This window comes from Dipodomys spectabilis, unplaced genomic scaffold, assembly GCF_019054845.1.
Source record: "Dipodomys spectabilis isolate Male_0828 unplaced genomic scaffold, ASM1905484v1 ptg000001l, whole genome shotgun sequence".
NCBI classification, from domain to species: domain Eukaryota; kingdom Metazoa; phylum Chordata; class Mammalia; order Rodentia; family Heteromyidae; genus Dipodomys; species Dipodomys spectabilis.
The window spans coordinates 2,068,003-2,087,087 of record NW_024870678.1 but is presented as its reverse complement, the minus strand read 5'-3'; the positions used below and the strand labels follow the sequence as shown (position 1 = coordinate 2,087,087).

Here is a 19,085-nt window from a genome sequence, read left to right as displayed (position 1 = left end):
TTGAACTTAGGCCTCATGCTCTCATTTGGCTTTATTCACTCACTTGAGCCACAGTTCTACTTCCAACATTTTGCCTGTTATTTGGAAATTAAGATGGAAATTAAGATTCTCAAAGACTTTTCTCTCCTGAGCTGGCTTCAAATCACGATCCTCAGATCTCAGCCTCCTGAGTAGCTTGAATTACAGGGTGAGCCACTCATGCGTGGTTCTGGTAATTCTTTTAAGAATGAATGATTTGGAGAATAAATAAGGATATGGGCAAAATTGCATAAACCAACAGAATCCAAGTGCATGGCTCCTCCCCTCTTGTTTTTTTTTTTTTTTTTGGTGCTGGTCCTGGTGCTTGATTCAGGGCCTGGACCCTGGGCATTGTCTCTGAGCTCTTTTTACACGGGGCTTCTCCTCTCATTTTTTTTAAAATAAGTTTTTTATTGTGAAAATACTGTACAGAGAGGTTACAATCACATGAGCAAGGTAATGAGTACATTTCTTATCCAGCATTGTTGCCTTCTCCTTTGTTTTTCCCCTACCATCCCTGCCCTCACACCTCCACAACTACATCTCCCCCCCCCCCCCACCCGCGTAAATTGTAAAGTTCTTTTTTTTTGACATAGCATCTTATACATTTCATTGTTGCAATGGGTCAACCTATTTAAACAATTTGTTTTTTCCCTTCCCCTCCACAAATTATACCGACATGAAATACAGTGGAAATGGGTTATACTGTGGGGGAGGGACATACAAAGCAACAAAAAAATCACGTGGTACCTTATAAATACATTAGAAACAACAGCAAGAAAGAAAAAAAAACACTGTGTCCTTATCTTCGGTTTCATTTCACTTAACATCACATTATCTGACCTTTTCTGCTTGACTCAGACATATACTAATTATTGCAAATAAGGGAAACCATGGGACCTATGTTTCTTTGCGCCTGGCTTACTTCACTTAATATAATTTTTACTAAGTCTTTCCATTTCCTAACAAATGGGCAATGTCATTCTTTCTGATGGAGGCATAGAATTCCTCCTCTCATTTTTTGAAGGGCTTAATGGAGAAGAAAGAACACTAAACATGGCCTCCATGAGCATTTCGGGCATTAGAAAATGAGTTGTGGAAGTTTCTTCCCATTTATTTTTTCCTGAAATCAAGGCTTATGTTTCCATCTTGAGACCTGAATACTGAAACCAAAATGCAAATTGGCAATTAACTTTCATATATTTAGAAAAATGTATGGAAATTATTTCAGGTCAGCAGGAAGAACTTCTGGAAGAGTTGGTAATGAGTTCAACCTTTATTCCTTTCATTCTCCTAGTTCTTCCAAATGTTGGAGAATAAAAGCAGCAGGTTGGGGAAAGGAGGGGGTTATCCCAAGCTATTTTGGGGTCATTCATTTTAGTTTAGTTTGTTTTTAGTGTCTTTGTTTGGCTCTCAAAAGATAATGTTTTCTTCACTGGTTATTTTTCTAACAAAAGGAACCTCCTTTGTTCATGATACCCATCCCCCAGCTTTTGAATTATGTCTCTTACTGAAACTGGCCCAGGACAGGTGTCATCCAGATAGGTCCCATACCCTTACCAACATCTGGGAATTATATCTGGTGGCTGAAGCAGGGAAGCCTTTCTGTTTATAGAGCCAGGGAGCAGGTCCAGTCTCTGAAGAAAACACATTGAAACGTTCTCTCTCCTATTTGGCCTTCTTCCTGATCCCTTGGGGGCTGTGACCCAAGAATGAGAATTAACAACAGACTGAGAATTTCTGGGGCCAGCATGAATGGAAATTCACTCCATGGAAGGAACCTGATTTTGCAATTTTCCTGTCTCCTCAAATGGGCAGTTTCCAATGTTCTTGACACTCAGAACAAAAGCTTTTGGGCTGGCTGGCTAATGGTATGGAGCCCTTGTAACACAGAAATGTCTAGGCTTTTTAAGTCCACTTCCCAAAAAATTACGGAAATGGATGGAAATCATTTCAGTTGGAGAGTCCCAGATAACTTCTCAAGCCATGATATTAATGTTCTAGAATAGTTCCAAATCAGCGCCTATCTGCGATGACATCCCTGCTGGTAGAGCATGAGGACAGTCTGCGTAAAGCGAAAGAGATTCCACATAAAAGAGCGTTCATTATTCTCAACTCTATTTTACTAGCACGCATGAGTCGTCCAACTGGGGTTTCACTGTGACTTTTCCCCACATGTAAACGACATATCCCCATCAACTTCACAGCCCCTATGGCTCTCCACCCTCACACTCCCCCTTCTTAAAACAATTTCAACAGATTTTATTGTTCCATTCTCAAAACTACACAGACCATAGTCATCCCCATTCAACTTCTGTTAGCCCCTCCCTGCTTTGGTACCCAACTCCCCATTGGAGTCTATTTACTTTCTTGTCATTCATTTCTTCTTGTGGAAAAGCCACCAAGGAAATGGAGCATTCTCACTCCACTTTCCAAATGACCTCTGATTTGTTCATTTTAACTATGTGGGACACAGTTGGAGAGCCAGAATTTCTTTTGGTTTTGTTTGTTTGTTTACCCAGGTCTTTCTTCCCTTAAAGAACTTGTATTTATTATTATTATTATTACTATTATTATTATTAGTGTGTGTGTGTTTGTGTGTGTATGGGGGCTTGAATTCAGGGCCTGAGCACTATCCCTGAGCTTCTGTATTCAAGGCTAGCACTCTACCACTTGAACCACAGCTCAACTTCAGGCTGGTTAACTTTGGTGATTAATTGGAGATGAGTGTCTCATAAACTTTTCTGCCCAGGCTGGTTTTGAACTGTGATCCTCAGATATCTGCCTGTTGAGTAATCAAAGTTGGGATTGTTTACAGGCATGAGCTACCATCACCTGGACCAAACACATTTCTTTTTTGGGGGGGTCCGGTCATGGGGCCTGGGCGCTGTCCCTCAGCTCTTCAGCTCAAGGCTAGAGCTCTACCACTTGAGACACAGCGCCACTTCTGGCTTTTTTCTTTTTGCCTGTGTGGTGCTGAGAAGTCAAACTTAGGGCCTCATGCATGCAAGGCAAGCGCTCTACCACTGAGTCACCTTCCCAGCCCCAAACACATTTCTTATAAGCTCAGTTCTCAATGTTACAGTCTTGCATTTGAAGGGGAAAGCACTACAGGATAAAAGGACAATAATTTATTTTTATTTTTATTTTTGTCAGTAGTGGGGCTTGAACTCTGAGCTTGGGTGCTGTCGCTGCACTCTTCAGCTCAAGGTGAGTGCTCTACTGCTTGAGCCACAACGCCACTTCCAGTTTTCTGGTGGCTTATTGGAAATAAGAGTCTCATGGACTTTTCTGCCTGGGCTGTCTTTGAACCTTGATCCTCAGATCTCAGCCTCTTGAGTAGCTAGGATTACAGGCGTGAGCCACCGATGCCCGGCACAATAATTATTTTCTAATAGGATAATAATATATGAACATTGCAGAACAATATAATGATGTAACACCACTCATAAAATAACTAAAATTCATTACATAAATAAAATGATCATAGTGATATATTCACATTAATAATATTACATAATGAAAGAATATGATTTGAGCCTTTATCAGGCTCATCTCTAGGAGTCTGAGGATGCCTTTGTGCGCACTCGATCTTGCTGGGTGGTATTTGTTACTTCGGTCTGGTCCAAGAATGGACCAGGCTTCTCCCTTGCAGACCAGACCCAAGCAATGAGCCAGCAGTGGCCTCGAGCTGCTTCTGAGTGTTGAGGATGACATGGGTGAATTGCAGGCAGTAAAAGAAGGTCAGAGCTGCAGCAAGATGTCAGGCCCTGGAGTTCAGAGGTCAGGCCCCTCCCAGGGCCCATCTGTGCACCACATTGCTGGGGGGGGATTACCACTGTGAGAATGACACTTTTTATGGCCTCGCTGGCCTTTTGTTACCCTCCACAAAGGAAACAAAACCCTCTTAATCGTATTTTCTACCAAGAGATGCTCCACCATTCCAGGAAGCCCTCTTTATTTTCAAATAGAACACTTACCAGCAAGCATCTTGTGTTAGGTCATTAGTTAAGAAACTCTCCCCAGATCAACAAGGGACTTTTCCTTACATCTCATGATTGAAGAGCCCACCAAGGTCTCTTTAAGGAGGCCAGAAGGGCCTGCTCCAAAGATTTACTCTGGTTTCTATATTGTATGTGCTATAGATTCTAATGACTTCAGGTGGTAGTATTTCAATCTATGTGGGTGCATGTGTGTATGTGTGTGTCCATGTGTCCGTGTGTGTATGTCCGTGTGTGTGTGTGTGTGTGTGTGTGTGTGTGTGTATGCATGCATATGCATGCCAGTGCTAGGGTTTGAATGGGCATTGCCCCTTAACTTTTTTCACTCAAGGCTGTTGCTTCACCACTTGAACCATAGCTCCATTTCTGGCTTTTTAGTGATCAATTGGAGATAAAAGTCTCATAGACTTCCTTGCCTTAACTGGCTTCAAACAGAGATCCTCAAATCTCAGCCTCTTGAGTAGCCAAGATTAAAAGCATGAGCCTCCTGCATCTAGCTGGGGTTTTATCTTGTTTGCTAAGGCTATGAACTGAATAATAGTTCTTGAAGAAGACAAAAAAGAATTAGTTTCTTAGGGCACATACTAGTTCTACAAATGGAAAAGAAAGGTGAGCTGATCCTAGATTCCCAGCGCCTTTGTTGACCATTCCAGCTGGGATCTTCTTCCATTATCCCATCCTGACTCTCTCAGAAAGCAAAGAGTCATCCTAGCCAGATCCTGGGTGAGCTTTTGAATTTCAGGTGAGAGTTCTCACTGTATCCATTTGTCTAGGGCTGTTGGTCTTGGAAGCTCTTGTACGTCACAACAAGGCCTTCCGGATGTCAAGTCTTTCAGTCTGGGGCTGCCAAGAAAATGCCTCTCTGTACTTGCTCAGTTCATTCTGAAAGTTCTCACTCTTAGTATTTTACATATGAACTCTACTTTAGGCTAGTTGGAGATTTACAGAAGAGTTGCAGAGATAGAGCTAGTACTCTATACTCTCCAACTCTTGTTTCCCCAGTTCGCATCTTATACCTCCAAGTGAACCAATGATAAAGCATTAGATTATATTAAGTCCATTATTTTATAGTTTGCTTCAGATATTCTCTATTCTGTTCCAAGATTCTTTTCAAGATGCCATATTGCATTTAGCCATCATTTGTCTTGATCCCAAGGCCTCTCCTTCCATTATTTCCTAAATTTATTCCAATCAGGAATGACCCATTTTAAGATTTCAAGCCAAAGTACAACTCCTCAATTGCACTCCTCAGTTCTCTTCCTTCTCTATTTCCACTGTCAACTCTTATCTCCTAACATACTATGCATCATGTCACTATCTTATCTATTTTCACCCCCTCCACCGTTAGAATGTCAGTCTCATGAAGGTTCTGTTTTCTTTTTATTTCAGTGTCACAACCTTTCTTGTTAAGTTGCTAATTCTTCTTCATCATAATCATCATCATCGTCATCATCATTGCTTCTGATACTGGGGACTGAACTGAGAACTGAGCCTCATGTATTCTGGCAAGTGCTCTACCTCTTGAGCCATGCTCCACAGTCAGACAACTTGCTAAATCTGACAACCACTCAGGTCTTCTGGGATCAGAACCTTGGCTGTGGTTAACCGCAGTCTCCTCCTGAAACACTTTCTGCATTTGGCTCTCACAATGCATTTGGCTCTTTTCTTTCCTTTCCTCCCACTGGACACTGTCTCCTGGCTCTTTGGCTCCTCCTCCTCATTGCTCCAGCTTCTCATGTTTTGGAGTCTTGCAGGGCTTAATGTGGGCATCACCCCTCTCTGACATCTTAAATATCATCTCTGTATTGATGATTCCCACATACTGTCCTCCATTTGGACTGTCTCTAGATCTTCACACTCAACTATCTATTTAACATATTGACCCAAACTATCCCATGATCTTCTCCATCCCCCTCCACTTTGCTGCCCCTACCCTAAAAAGCTATCCCTGTTTGGGCCAATTGTAGCTAGTTTCTCCCATAACCCCATATCCAATGTGTTGGTCGATCCCATCAATTCCACCTTCACATTCCCTCCAGAATCCATGTACCACCCATCACCTCCTGTAACATTACCCTGATCCAACCTACACCATCTCTCATGCATCCTACATTAGTGGTCCTCCCACTTCATCTTTTCCAGCCTCTTCTCAAGACAGCAATCTGAAAGATTGTTGATTTTTTGCACCACACCTTTGTATGAGGAGAGCTCAAGACACCTCTCTTAATATATCGCTGTTAAGGTTCTCTGGCCCCTTCCCTCTTCATTACATCGTTAGCACTTACTCAGCACACTTACACCAGTTCATTTTATTTGCTGTCTATCTCCCCCTAATAGAATTTCAATTCTATCAGGACAAAGATAAATTTGTTTTGTTGACTCTTTTTCCCTGTTGTATTCCCAGCAGCTTCAAGAGTGGTTGTCATGAAACAGGCTCATAATACATGTTTTCTGAATCCATAAACAAATGAATATAAAATGATTGGATAACTTGCAGTGAGGAGACAGTATAATACAGAATTGTTATAATACTGTTTTATCATACTCTTATCTTTATTCTATTCTCAAAACCCAGGAAGAAAATTCGAAGATGGATGGGGATGGTATATATGTTAACAATGGGACACACAAACTTGCTGCTTAGACATGGTCCATGGACCGCAGTCTTGGTCCCTCCCAGGAGCTAATGGGAAGTGCAGAATTCCTGGTCCCACATGAAATTCCTGGAATTTGCGTTTTAACGAAACCCCCAGGAGTCTGCTCACAAAATCTGACAAGTGCTGATGTTGAGCAGTGCTCACCCGTAATTGTGTGTTAGAACCAGTGCGTAGGTCTCACAGACTAACCCCTCTCTTATCTGGAATGGGTTCAGCTGTAACAGTGGTGACATGTTTATTCCTTACCATGGGGCAGAGAGCTAAGCTGGTCTCTGTACCAAGCGTGGTGCAGAGTGATTTGTTAATACTGATCGCATCCTTGAGGCATCTCCATCTCAAGGCTGCAAGAGCAAATTTCAACTCCTTGATTGTGGTGGCAGATGAGACTCCCCACAGCGAGCGCCTGCTGCTCATTCCCGTCCACATCCAGGCCAGCGGGGGCCATGCTGCAGGAAATAGACACCCTGCTGCTTGTGTCCTGTGCCAGGGTCCAGCAGGATTCAGTGGTCTCTGCAGATTGAGGAGGGGTCAGGGTCAGTCTCTGAGTGATGGGGGTCCATGGAGAAAGCCTCATGCATGGGGTTCTAGGGAGTACAGGCGTGTGGGGAGAAAGCATTTTGCATTCAGAGGGAGGATTAGTTTCCACTCTTGATACCTTTGCACATTCCCCCACCAGTGCCCACCACTGTCATTTCCTGGGTGGCTTTGCTGTAAGGAGGTGGTTCAGAGCTGACCTCTGAATGTGACCCCCAATGGGATTCTTGAGCATGATCTGGAATTGGCAGCCTGTCAAAGCTGCAACATTAGAAAGATGTGGAAACATGGTTCAACTGGTGTACAAGGAAAGAGTGTGAGACAGGTGTGACTTTTGCTGACCACCCAGGCTCTCTTACAGCTCAAGCCTCCGGTTCTCATGACTCCATTAGCCCTCTCACCTCCGCGGAGCACCCCAGAGCCGGACCTCAGCTCCATCCCCCAGGATGCAGCCACCATACCCAGCTTGGTGGCAGCGCAGACTCTCACAGGTAGGTGAGCAGGTAAATAGATGGCCTGTTCTCTGACAGCTACTTTGTGAGCTGAAGAGCTGCCAATGGAAGGATTTGATGTGGTAGCTATGTCATGGATTCTCTGAGATTACTCTGTCTTGTAGTTTGGATTATTTGAAATTCGTTTTGCAAAGCATTTCGGGTTCAGCGGATTGCTTTGGGGTAGGACAAGAATCTGTTCATAAGAGTGATCAGATTTTTTTTTTGTTTTTCCGGGCCAGATTTCCATGGTAACAAGTATAAGCCTGCTGTTTCTGTTCTGTGTTTGTCCTTTCAGATTTCCAAAGATTGCTACTCTCTCCGAGTCCTGTCCTAGTACCCTCCAATCTGGTCAGAGTAGCGAGCATCTCAAACTGTGTCTTCAAGAGAGAGTCTACTCCCTCCCCAACAGTCTTATCCTAATGGTAACAGCAATGTAACTGGGTCAGCTATGTGCTGAGTACACACACACACACACACACACACACACACATTGCACACACATACCCCTCCCCACACACACACCTCAACCCCACTTTTTACTCTGTTGTGCTTAAGTAAAGACCAAACCCATTAATATGGCTGACAGGGCTCTGCAGGCTCCATTCCCCTGTGACCCTTCCTACTGCTCTACTGTCAGTTCGAGGGGCTGGCCAGAGGGTCTCAGCACATGCTTGTCCTCCATCTGGAATGAGTTCCCCTTCTGCTCGCCCTATCCTTGTCTTTCACCTCAGCACAGACATTCCACCTGCCAGAAACTCCTGTCTGCCTTCCCTGCCAGCTCCTCTCCCATGTGAACTGCCAAGCAGCTCCCGGGGCTCTCAGCCCCAGCACCTCTGCTCTCCCCTCAGCTCCTGGGGAAACCTGCTCTGTTACCACGGAACTGCACAGTGCCTCAGGCTCCTTCAGGAAGGGAGGCTTCAAAAGGGAGGAGGACTCTGCCTGATCACTGAGTAGCAAATTCTTTTTTCTTTTTCTTTCTTTTTTTTTTTGTCAGTCATGGAGATTGAACTCAGGGCCTGGGTGCTGTCCCTGAACTCTTGTGCTCAAAGCTAGTGTTCTACCACTTAGGATTACTGGTCGGCTGGGCTTTCTTTGAATTCTTTTTTTTGTCTGTCGTGGGACTTGAACTCTGGACTTGGACACTGTCCCTCAGCTCTTCAGCTCAAGGAGAGTGCTCTACCGCTTGAGCCACAGCGCCACTTCAGGTTTTCTAGTGGTTTACTGTAGATAAGAGTCTTATGGACTTTCATGCTCGGGCTGGCATTGAACCGAGACCCTTAGATCTCAGCCTCCTGAGAAGCTAGGATTACAGGTGCGAGCCACCGGTGCCTGGCTTTCGGCTTTGAATTCTTGATGTTGTCACACACACACACACACACACACACACACACAAGAACATGAGGATACTTTGAGGTAGAGGTCAAGAAAGTGTATTAGTAAAGGAAAGCAAAAGAATTCTAGAGAAAGCACACACTCAGACACAGGGACAGGCACGTCTGATCACACGGGCAAAGTGTGCTTTCACCACAGAAGTATTTCTAGTGAAGAAGCAGCTTGAGGTCTGGCTCAGCTTCACCCCAGGATATGTGTCTCCCTTTGTTCTCACAGCTGGTAATAGTTGGTCTTTCTTGCTGTCTCACTGTTTTATCACCTGGGCTGAGAGACTTCAAGGTTTGGCCTGTTCACTCAACTTGGGTCACTGATGTCTCAGGATCCCTTTAAACAAAGGCTGGGTTATGCCACGTCCTCCTTTCAACACAGGTGTCCATCCTTGAGATTAAGTCTTTTCAAACACGTTTTGTGCCAACGAGACTCATTTTTCCCCAAGTGCTTTGTTTTTTGTTTCTTTCTAGGACAAGTTTCTCTAAGATATCTTTGCTCAGTTCTCAGGGACAATGAGTATTATTCCGGAAAGCAGACAAGGTCAGATGGAGAGAGCTGCCCTTCTCCCATTTTTTTTTCCTTTTTACTAAACATTGTGGATTAGGGCTGCGTATAAGTCTTAAAAAAAAAAAAGAACATAGTGTCTGTGTGCTTTTAATCAAGTTATTCATTACACAGTGTTCATCTCTGAATTCCTGGTTATCTCCCATGTCTCATTTTCCCCAATCTGACCTGCCTCCCCCGCCGGCCACCACAGAACCACAGAAGCTGCATCTTCTCCTCCTGTTTCCTCCTGACTCACACAAATGTACTGTACTTGGAAAACTAGTGTGTAGATAGTCTAACATTTTTCTATTTTCCTACTTACATTACACAGATTTGATCCTTTCCTGTAAATGTATGCAATACATTAATATAGTCGAGAAGAAAAATCCTATCAACAAACATGATTTGGGGATATATGATCAAAAAATTTTTATGGAGAAAGATCCATTACCTAGAACGTGTAGAACCTTTGATTGGGCTGAGCTAAATGGCTTCTTGAACATTTATTTCCTCTGAGATTCTAAATACTCTCCTTAGAACCTCATTGAAAATATAGTCTCTTGAGCGATTAGCAGCACATCAATTTTAAAAAGAATTGGTGATACTGAGGTTCGAACTTAGGACTTTGTACTTGCTAGGCAGATGAGCCAGGCTTCCAGACCTTTATTAATTAATTAATTTATTTATTTTATTTAATGGAAACCATATAGCCTATATCTCACCATATAGCCTAAGCTGGGGTGGAACTTACCATGTAGTTGAGGTTCAACTTAAACTTGATCCTCCTGCCTCTACCTCCTGAGTGCTGGAAGTACAGGTGTGCACCACCATACCCAGCCAGCATGTCAAGTTTTTAATTCATGGAAGGTTCACAAAGAAATGACAGCCTTTCTGTTCCTTTAGAGGAGGAAGAAAATATTTTGTAGTGTCCTTGCCCAGCATGGAGATACATTTAAATACCTGGCTCACCATCACGGTGTCCAATTCTGATCTGAGTACTTTAGCAGACCCACCTGCCTCTCTGCTCCCTGCCTGGGGCTCCTTGCCCTGACAGTTTCCCAAGTTTGATTCTTTTACGTCTTTTGTGAGCCCAAGCCTGGGACCCCAGGGGCGGGGGGGCGGCCTGCTGCATGTTCGGTCAATGCAGGCATTGTGCTCTCTGTCCTCACAGTCTGCCTCTACATCAACAAGCAGGCCGACCCGGGGCCATATCTGGAGAGAAGGAAGCTGCAGCAGCTCCCAGAGCACTTCGGACCCGAGAGGCCGGCAGCCGTCCTGCAGCAGGCCATCCAGGCGTGCATCGACTGCGCCCACCAGCAAAAGCTGGTCTTCTCCCTGATCAAGCAGGGCTTCAGTGGTGAGCTGGTGGCAGGTGAGGCCCAGGAAGCTTGTACAAGCAGGGCCATCGGGGGGTGCCTGAAGAGGATAGCAGGGAGGATGTTGGGTGTGGCCAGGGCCTGAGCTCCTAGGAACTTTGCGAAATCATCTGTGAAATCATCTCCTAGAAATCATTTCTCAGGACTCCAGAATTTGCTTCCAGGTCTGGACAGGAAGACTGGATACCTGGGTCCTTCCCCTTGAGTTGTCCCTGTCTCCCATCCTCCACTTACAATCCCCTCAATAAATTTTATTGTTCTACCTTTATGATAATCCATAATCCAGCCATTTTCACTACCTACAATAACCAGGGTTGCTCTTTAGAAACTCAAAGTTCCCACATGCCTTTCCAATGGCTCCCATGTTAGATCCCACAGATCTAGGTGAGTTGTCCCTGATTGAAGGAGAAGGAAGAAAGGTTAAAGAGTACTCCAGGTTGACACACAGAGGCATGAATCAGGCTGAGGTCTCGTCTAATAAATGACTAATAAGTAAGCCTTCCTTTTGCGAGAGCCATACAGGTGAGCTAGACCCCTCGGAGGTGGAGAAGCTGTGCTGGACATATGCTTTGAGAACTAAAGTGAATTAAGTTGGCCTTGGTTGGGTGGTTCAGAACACAGCCACCTTTAGAAGCCCTGGATCCTCTGACCCTTTCTGAGCTAGCCAGTAGGGTTGTCTGCATGGCACTATTTTGGGGGACCCTCCCCACACTGAGTTGCCATCTCTGCCTTTCCAGTGTCTGCCTCCTTTGATGGAAAGGAGCATGTGAGGAGCGTGCCAGTGGTGAACAGCATTGGCTACATCCTTCGCTTCCTGGCCAAGCTGTGCCGCAGCCTTCTATGTGACAGCCTCTTCAGCCACCAGCCCTTCCCCGGGAGCCCTGGGGCCTCTGAGAAGGCCCAGGACAGAGAGGATGTGAGAACAGACTTGGGTAGGTCCCGTGTGACTTTCCCCACTGCAGGAATCTTATCCCAGGCTGGCAGGTGCAGCGGCGGTGGGAGGAGCTGGAGAGTTTTCCTTGGAGGCTGGGCACTGCCTCTCTGGGAACACAGAACCAGCTGGGATTTGAGGGCATCCAGACCATCCTCACCCCCTACGGGAGCTACTGAGAGCTAACTGCTCGCTTTGAGGCCTGGGTGGTTAGTTAAGACTTTAGACAGAGGCGATATTACATCTTATGAGTGATTTTCCTCCCTCTGGAGCTACAGAATGGAGACATCGCCAAGAACCCAGAGCCAAAGACTAGATGAAGTGAGTGACAATGTCACATCTCTCCCTGTGTGAAGAAGCAGGGGACAAATGTTTGTTAGAGGATATTGATTGGGTTGTGTATCAAATAATCCTCTGTCAAACATTGGGGTTTCTCTCTCATCATCCAAGATTTGAGCTACTTTTTGTATCAGAAGCCTTGGAATAGCTCAGGATGAAAAAAGACTGGTGAACAGAGGAACAAGGCCACATAGACAAAGTTGACCCAGTGTTGTTATCCTCAGGGCTCCATGCTAACAAGAGGTGCTCCTTCCTGCTTTGAAGCCCCCAGCCAGCGGTGCACCAAGAGTCCAAGAATGTCAAGATGCATAGAAACTTTCACCTGTTTTCCTTTCTCTGAAAGCTGAGTTGATCTGTGAAACACACATGGGCAGTGGAGCCAGAATGGAGCCGTTGCACTCCTCTGTAACTAGCTATCAAACCTTGTGTGGCAGGCATGGTGGGAAAGATCTGTCTTGGATGAGACAAATGCAGGTACATAGGAATGTTTTTGAGGAATAAAGTGATGATGACAAGGGTTAGGTAGGTCTGTGCTCACAGGAAGTTTAGAGCATTAAACAACAAGCTGCATCTCTATAGGTATGGTAGTACTTGACTTTAATCTTAGCACTAGGGATACCGAGGCAAGAGGATTGCTGGTATAAAGCCAACCTGAGCTACAGAGTGAGACTGTTGGGGTGAGCAGGGAGAATGGTTGTATCTGAAGCTCAGGAGGACAGTAGAAAAGGATCAATTATATACTCATCATAGATTTTCTTGGATACCATTGAGAACCTTGTTTATGCTTTTGCTCCAATCTCTCTGAGACCTTGGAAGTGGAAGAAATTAGGCCTTTATAAGGAAGGAGCCTAACTGAATAAGGGTGGAATGCTGTATACCTCTACACCTTTCTCCATGTCTATGTATAAGCTAGGACGTCTCCTTGTCTTTCTGGACCCATTCTTGCCTTGGATGAGAAGTTGGAGGTGCTGGGATAGAATGTTCCCTCTGGTTTGGACAGTTTTACAATCTGGCTTCTCCTACAAACATTAGTCAATCCAGAAACATATCTCTTTGCTTCTCCCTTCCCCCTACCACTATCTCCTCCCCCCACCCCCTCCCCCCCTTCTGGTCTTGAACTTACAATTCCCCCATGTCAGTCATCCTTCTCAGCTCCCAAGGGCTGGGATTATAAGTAATGTGTCACTGTACCTGGTCTTGAAACATACATAATACGCATGTGCGTCTATTGGGGTAGTAGAGGTTTGAACTCAGGACATTGAGCTTGCTAGGCAGATGCTCTACCCCTTGATTTATGCCCCCACCTCCCATATTCTTAAGTGAATTGCCTTTCTACTAAGTCTGGCGGGGAGACTAGCAGGGCAATGGGCTTTCATTCTCAAACCCTTGCCTCGTGTGCTGACCACACCGGTAGGCCGGGGTCATAAAGACACACAGCTGGTGTTCCTTTCCATGCATCCTGTGGAACCAGTTCTTTCCTGGCTGTGGACGAAATTTTAGGATAAACCTTGTGATTTTTTTTCTGATTCCTTTCACATTATGAAATGTAGTCAGAATCGAATATGCCCAGGTCAGTGTGACGACCGAAGCTGAATTCCACTGAATTTCCTCTCCCATCTCACTCGCAGTTCATGGCCACGGCCAGAATACCTTCATCTTGATTTCAGAACCCTGTAGGAAGTGTGTGTGTGTGTGTGTGTGTGTGTGTGTGTGTGTGTGTGTGTGTGTGTCTCTCACTTGGCAGTCTTGCTATGGTTTGACATCACACTCCCTGATTCTGCCAAGTATCTTCCACTAGTTATCCATGCTGCTGGCTCAGGCAGGATCTTCGGGGATCTTTAGCTACTCGACCTTGTGGACCGGGATGGGCAAATGCACCTCTTCTCTGGATGCTCATGTCCACTTCCTTCTTCATCAGAGGCCCCCAGGGCCACTCCAGCTTCCCTCTGCAGAGGCTGCTGGGTGCCAGCATCTCCTCAGAAGGGAGCTTATGAAGTCATCTATGGTGGCTCCCTCTTCTGATGGCTCCTATCTGTGACTGAGAAACACTGCCCCAGGTGCAGAAGGAGCCCTGAATGTGCCTGCCTTGGCCTTGCCAGCCAACATTAGCCTTTTAGCTTTTCCCTGGGAATCCATGGGAATCCAACCTATCTCCCAAATTTCAGATGACAAATAGCGACTGATTCCCATGGTCCTGGCAAAGCCATTGAGGAACCAGACTAGCTCTTTCTCCTCAGCATGCATTTTCTAGTCCACCTGTTTCTCAGCCTGTACAAGCCCGTGTGTACAGATACTAGAGGTGGGAGGTATCTACTGGCACACATGTGGCTGTCCATCCCTCTTTTTGCCAAGCATTCGTGGTGGTCACTTTGGTATGTGCTGTCCATTGTCATGCAGCTGCAGCCACAACCAAAAGGAAGATTTTGATATTGACATCTGTCCCCAGGAGAATGGTAGCAATGTCTCCAAGCTGCTGTGTCCAGCTTGGAGACAAAAAGCGGCTGCTCTTCCCTGGGAGCAGGGCCCGCTCTTTCCAGGGCCCCCTTCCAGAGGATCTTTCTCCCGTGAACTGAGAACACCAGGCTTCATCACACACACACACACACACACACACACACACACACACACACACACACACACACACACACACAGTGTTTTTGGCTTGAGCCCAGACTACAGTCCCTTCCCTCTAAGTCTATTCACTGACATTCAAACATGCCTTGTGATCTCCAGAGACCTTCTGAATGCATTAGAAAAAATGGATGCAGATGGATGGATGGATTGGTAATATTGGTCAAAATTCACGAGATGATTCTGGGGAAAATGATGTTTTATTTTTGAGTGTTGAAGTCTACAGTATAAATAGACTCTAGTTGCTCCTTCCCAAAGCACAGGAACAACCTGGTAGAAATCAGGGTCTGGTTCATCAGGGCTTGTAGGGAGCGGGGAGGAGATGGGAGAGACCTGGGAAGTTGCATTTCTAACAGGCTCCACCAAGGCTCCTGACACCACTGTGGGCCAGCAGAGTCTGGCTTATACAGGGAAATCCATTTCAGGTTTTCAGTGTGTTTGCACTCAGGCACTTTGTCATGGAGTGTCCAGTGTGCTTGGGCAGGGGTGCTACAGGTTTACGGCAAGAGAAACACACCTGCAGATGCGGAAGGAGGGTAAAAGAAGGAAAGAATACAACAAATTCCTCACTGTGACCTCGCAACAACCTGCAGTAGGGTCTCTGTTTGCCCTGTAACCCCTCTATAGCTTGAATAATATGTCTATCTATTCTCCCTGCATAGCCCTCCACCCATCCATTCACAAGGACTTTTTTTTTTTTTTTTTTAATGTGTATGCCAGTCCTGGGACCTGAACTCAGCAACTGAATGCTGTCCCTGAGCTTTTTTGCTCAAGGCTAGCACTCTACCACTTGAGCCACAGCTCTACTTCTGGGTTTTTTTGGGTGGCTAATTAGCAATGAGTCTCAAGGACTTTCCTGAGTGGCTGGCTTTGAACTATAATCCTCAGCTCTCAGCCTCTTGAGAAGCTGGGATTACAGGCGTGAGCCACCAGCGCCCCTCTTCACAAGGACTTTGATCCTGTCTTAGACCTCAGGACTCTGGGTCCATGGCTCCTTTACTCTGCTAGATCCATCTGAGGGAAGTGCCAAGCAGAAAGGAACTCAGGGATGTTAACTAACTTGACATCACAAAACCCACCAGAGCACACTGTCTGCCCTGCCAAGAGTAGGGGCTCTCCTTGGAAATCACAAGTGCTATAGCTGAACTCTCCTGCAAGGTCCAATTTGAGTTGTTGCTTTCCTTCCTGCTCTGAAGTTCGAGTGGCAAGGAAACGAATGGTTAGGTCTTGTTGAGTAGCTTCTTTAGGGTACAGAGGGGTGGGGGGGGGAGAGAGGAGGGTCCTTTGCTCTCCAGGCTTGTCTCTTGTTTTCTTTAGCTGATGGTCCTTGGGTCCCTCATGGTGTTCCATCACAGCCAAACTATACACACAGCATTTAGAAAGCAAATCTGTTCCTCATTTAATGACAGACACAGGGAATGTCTTATCTTTCTGAAAGATGGCATATTTCTAAGGGAGACAGGCTATCCGTACCTAATGACAGAGCCAGCAGCTTGCTTCACCAGAGTGACAATGTAGTAGGCTCCCTGCCTTATCCACAGCTCTGCTTTCCATACTTATAGTAATGCAGGCTCAACCATAATCTAAAAATAGTAAATAGAAAATTCCAGAAATAAAGAAGTTCTGTGTTTTCATTTGCATGTCACAGTAGTATGATGAAATCTCACACTGTCCCACTAGGTCTCATTCGGCCCAATGTATCTTCCCTGCGTATGCAACCCTCTCCTTAGTCACTTAGGGGCCATCCATGGTCATCAGATCAACTGTGTCAGGGTTGCAGGACTGTGTTGTAGGAGCCCTTACTAAACAGCCTACGCTCCATCACAATACCGCAGTCATTTACACGCTTCATTTCTCATTTACAAAAATTCAGTACAGAAAAGGGTTTTTAATTTGTTGCTGTTGTTGTTTTGGGACAAGTCCTGGAGCTTGAGCCCAGGGCCTGGGCACTATCCCTGAGCTCTTTTGCATAAGGCTAATGCTCTGTCACTTATGTCACAGTTCCACTTCTAGCTTTTTGGTGGTCATTTGGAGATAAAGAGTCTTGTAGCCTTTCTTGCCCAGGTTGGCTTTGTATTGTGATCCTTGAATCTCAGCCTCCTGAGTAGCTAGTGTTATAGGTGTGAACCATGGACACCTGGCTTAGTTCTATTTTTATTAACCACTGCCATGAATCTCTTACTGCACCTAATTCAGAAATTAAACCTTAGGTTTAATTTAATCATAGTATGTATTTGGAAGAACATACGGTGCGTGTAGAACATAGCACCATCCACAGTTTCAGGCATCCCCTGAGGATGTTGGAGCCTGTACTTCATTAATGAGAGATTGCTGTTCTAGAGGGTTCTGTGAGCCTGTGCCTCATTCATAGAGACTGCTGTTCTAGAAAGTTTTGTGAGCCTTCCTCCAAGTTAAAATGTCCCCTTGGAGCTAAAACTTATCTGATGACTCTTATTCCAGGGACTCCCAGCATTTTTTTTTCTGATTGAGGACACTTTTAATTTCTCTAGCTTATGAAAGATGACATAGAGGTCATAGAGAAAATGGAACCATGATGACAGGGGCTCACCCACCTTCCCCTTCCCCTGCTCATGGGAATCCTGCAGGCCCAGGCGCAGAGGCTGGCAAAGCTACCAGGTCATGTGGAAGATGGCTGTAGAGGCTGCTCTCCTCTTGAGACTAAAAGGGCATTTCTATTTCCAACAGCTGACTTTAGTCAAAATTGTCTTTGGTCCAAGTTTCCAGTGGAGTAAAATCCACTGATGGCTTAGAACAAAGTCTTCAGCAAACCAGAGGAGGACGAAGGAAGTTCAGGTGTCAGGCATTAAAATTATGGTTGGTTTCTGTACATACATCTCATTAGGGGAGAGGGGGAAAAAAAAAATAGGAAAGTACTTAAAGGGACCAGAGGGGAGTCAAAATTGATCCTAAGAGCTGAGTGATCCAAGCTAGAGACAGGCTTGAAGAGAAAATCCATACCGGCCAGAGACCAAGTTAATGGAAAATTTAATTGAAAAGAATGAAATGCCGGCCTCCTAGGTGGTGTGGCCTGGTGCCCTTTGAACCGGGAAGGCTGGGCCACCAGGCCCCAAGGGCCCTGAGGGAACACACAGGGCTTATCAGCAACAAGCACAGGGGGCGGGGCTGAGCCCCACAGCAGAAAAATCTGCCAGCCTCCACCACAGCCTCCCTGAAAGGCCACAGAGGAAGAAGGAAATCTGGTCTCTGTCACCAAGAGGTCTCTTGCAGGCCCTGTGGCAGGGTCCCCGCTCTGTGGCTCACACACATCAGTCACATGCTGGGAGCCAGCAGCTGCCTGAGGAGCGAGCGTGGGTGAGGCTGCCTGGTGGCGGGGACACCAGACCCCAGGTAGGACATGCGACACTTCCTCTGGGCTGAGCAGAGAGGTGTAGCTCCCCAGGACAGCGGCCGCTCCCTCCTGGCTATCACCTCCTCTGTAATTGCCTCCTGCTTCCTGGCAGGATTCCCAGCCTCCATCTAGGAGGTGGCACCTGCCTGAGCTTTGGCAGGCATGGTTCCACAGCTCACAGCCACCCACCTTCCAGCTTGTGGGTTTAGGGCTGGGGCAGATCAAGAGGCACTGCCGCCTCTTGAAGTGACCGGTTAAGCCGGTCACACTAGAGCCTTCTAGGCACTGCCTGGAGCCTGGGAGCCTGGGGCTGGCTGGGCTGAGCTGAGCTGTCAAGGGACAGGCCAGGGGTTTATTTTGAGAAAGGCCATGGCTCCCAGCCTGGGGGTAGGTGGAACTCGTGTGTGTGTGTGTGTGTGTGTGTGTGTGTGTGTGTGTGTGTGTGTGTGTGTGTGTGTGTGTGTGTGTGTGTGTGTGTGTGTATGTGGGTCCCAGCCTGGGGGTAGGTGGAACCATGTGGGGGGGTGGGGAGGGAGGAAGTAGATGTGTTTAGAGACCGCATCTACATCTGGACTTTGTGGCGATGGTGGTCTGAATAGGTTTGGTGTGAGCCATTATTACTGAGGCTCAGGGTGTTCTTAGGCTAGGAATACAAACCAAATGGCAGTTAAATGAAATCAATTGTCGCAGCTCCCACTGGTGTGAATCCTGAATGCAGAGAGCTAGGCTTGGTTAAGGGTGTGTCTTGCACCCCAGTCTCTTGGGACTTTCTCTTCCTCTCCCTGGGTCTTGGTTTTCACCTTCC

General features: G+C 46.1%; 1 protein-coding gene across 3 annotated transcripts in view; it reads left to right on the top strand.

Annotated features, from left to right (window-relative positions):
• The window catches only part of Scml4 (Scm polycomb group protein like 4), a 74,507-nt gene that overhangs the window by 39,783 nt on the left and 15,639 nt on the right, over positions 1 to 19,085 (top strand). Inside the window, exons 3-5 of one of the 3 annotated variants that reach the window (XM_042673879.1) lie at positions 7,572 to 7,701; positions 10,805 to 11,005; positions 11,747 to 11,941. In XM_042673879.1, the coding sequence (XP_042529813.1) occupies positions 7,572 to 7,701; positions 10,805 to 11,005; positions 11,747 to 11,941 (526 nt within the window). Of the gene's footprint in view, positions 1 to 7,559; positions 7,702 to 10,804; positions 11,006 to 11,746; positions 11,942 to 18,062; positions 18,280 to 19,085 lie in introns of those variants that run through there. The other 2 variants (XM_042673872.1, XM_042673887.1) reach the window with 2 other exon arrangements.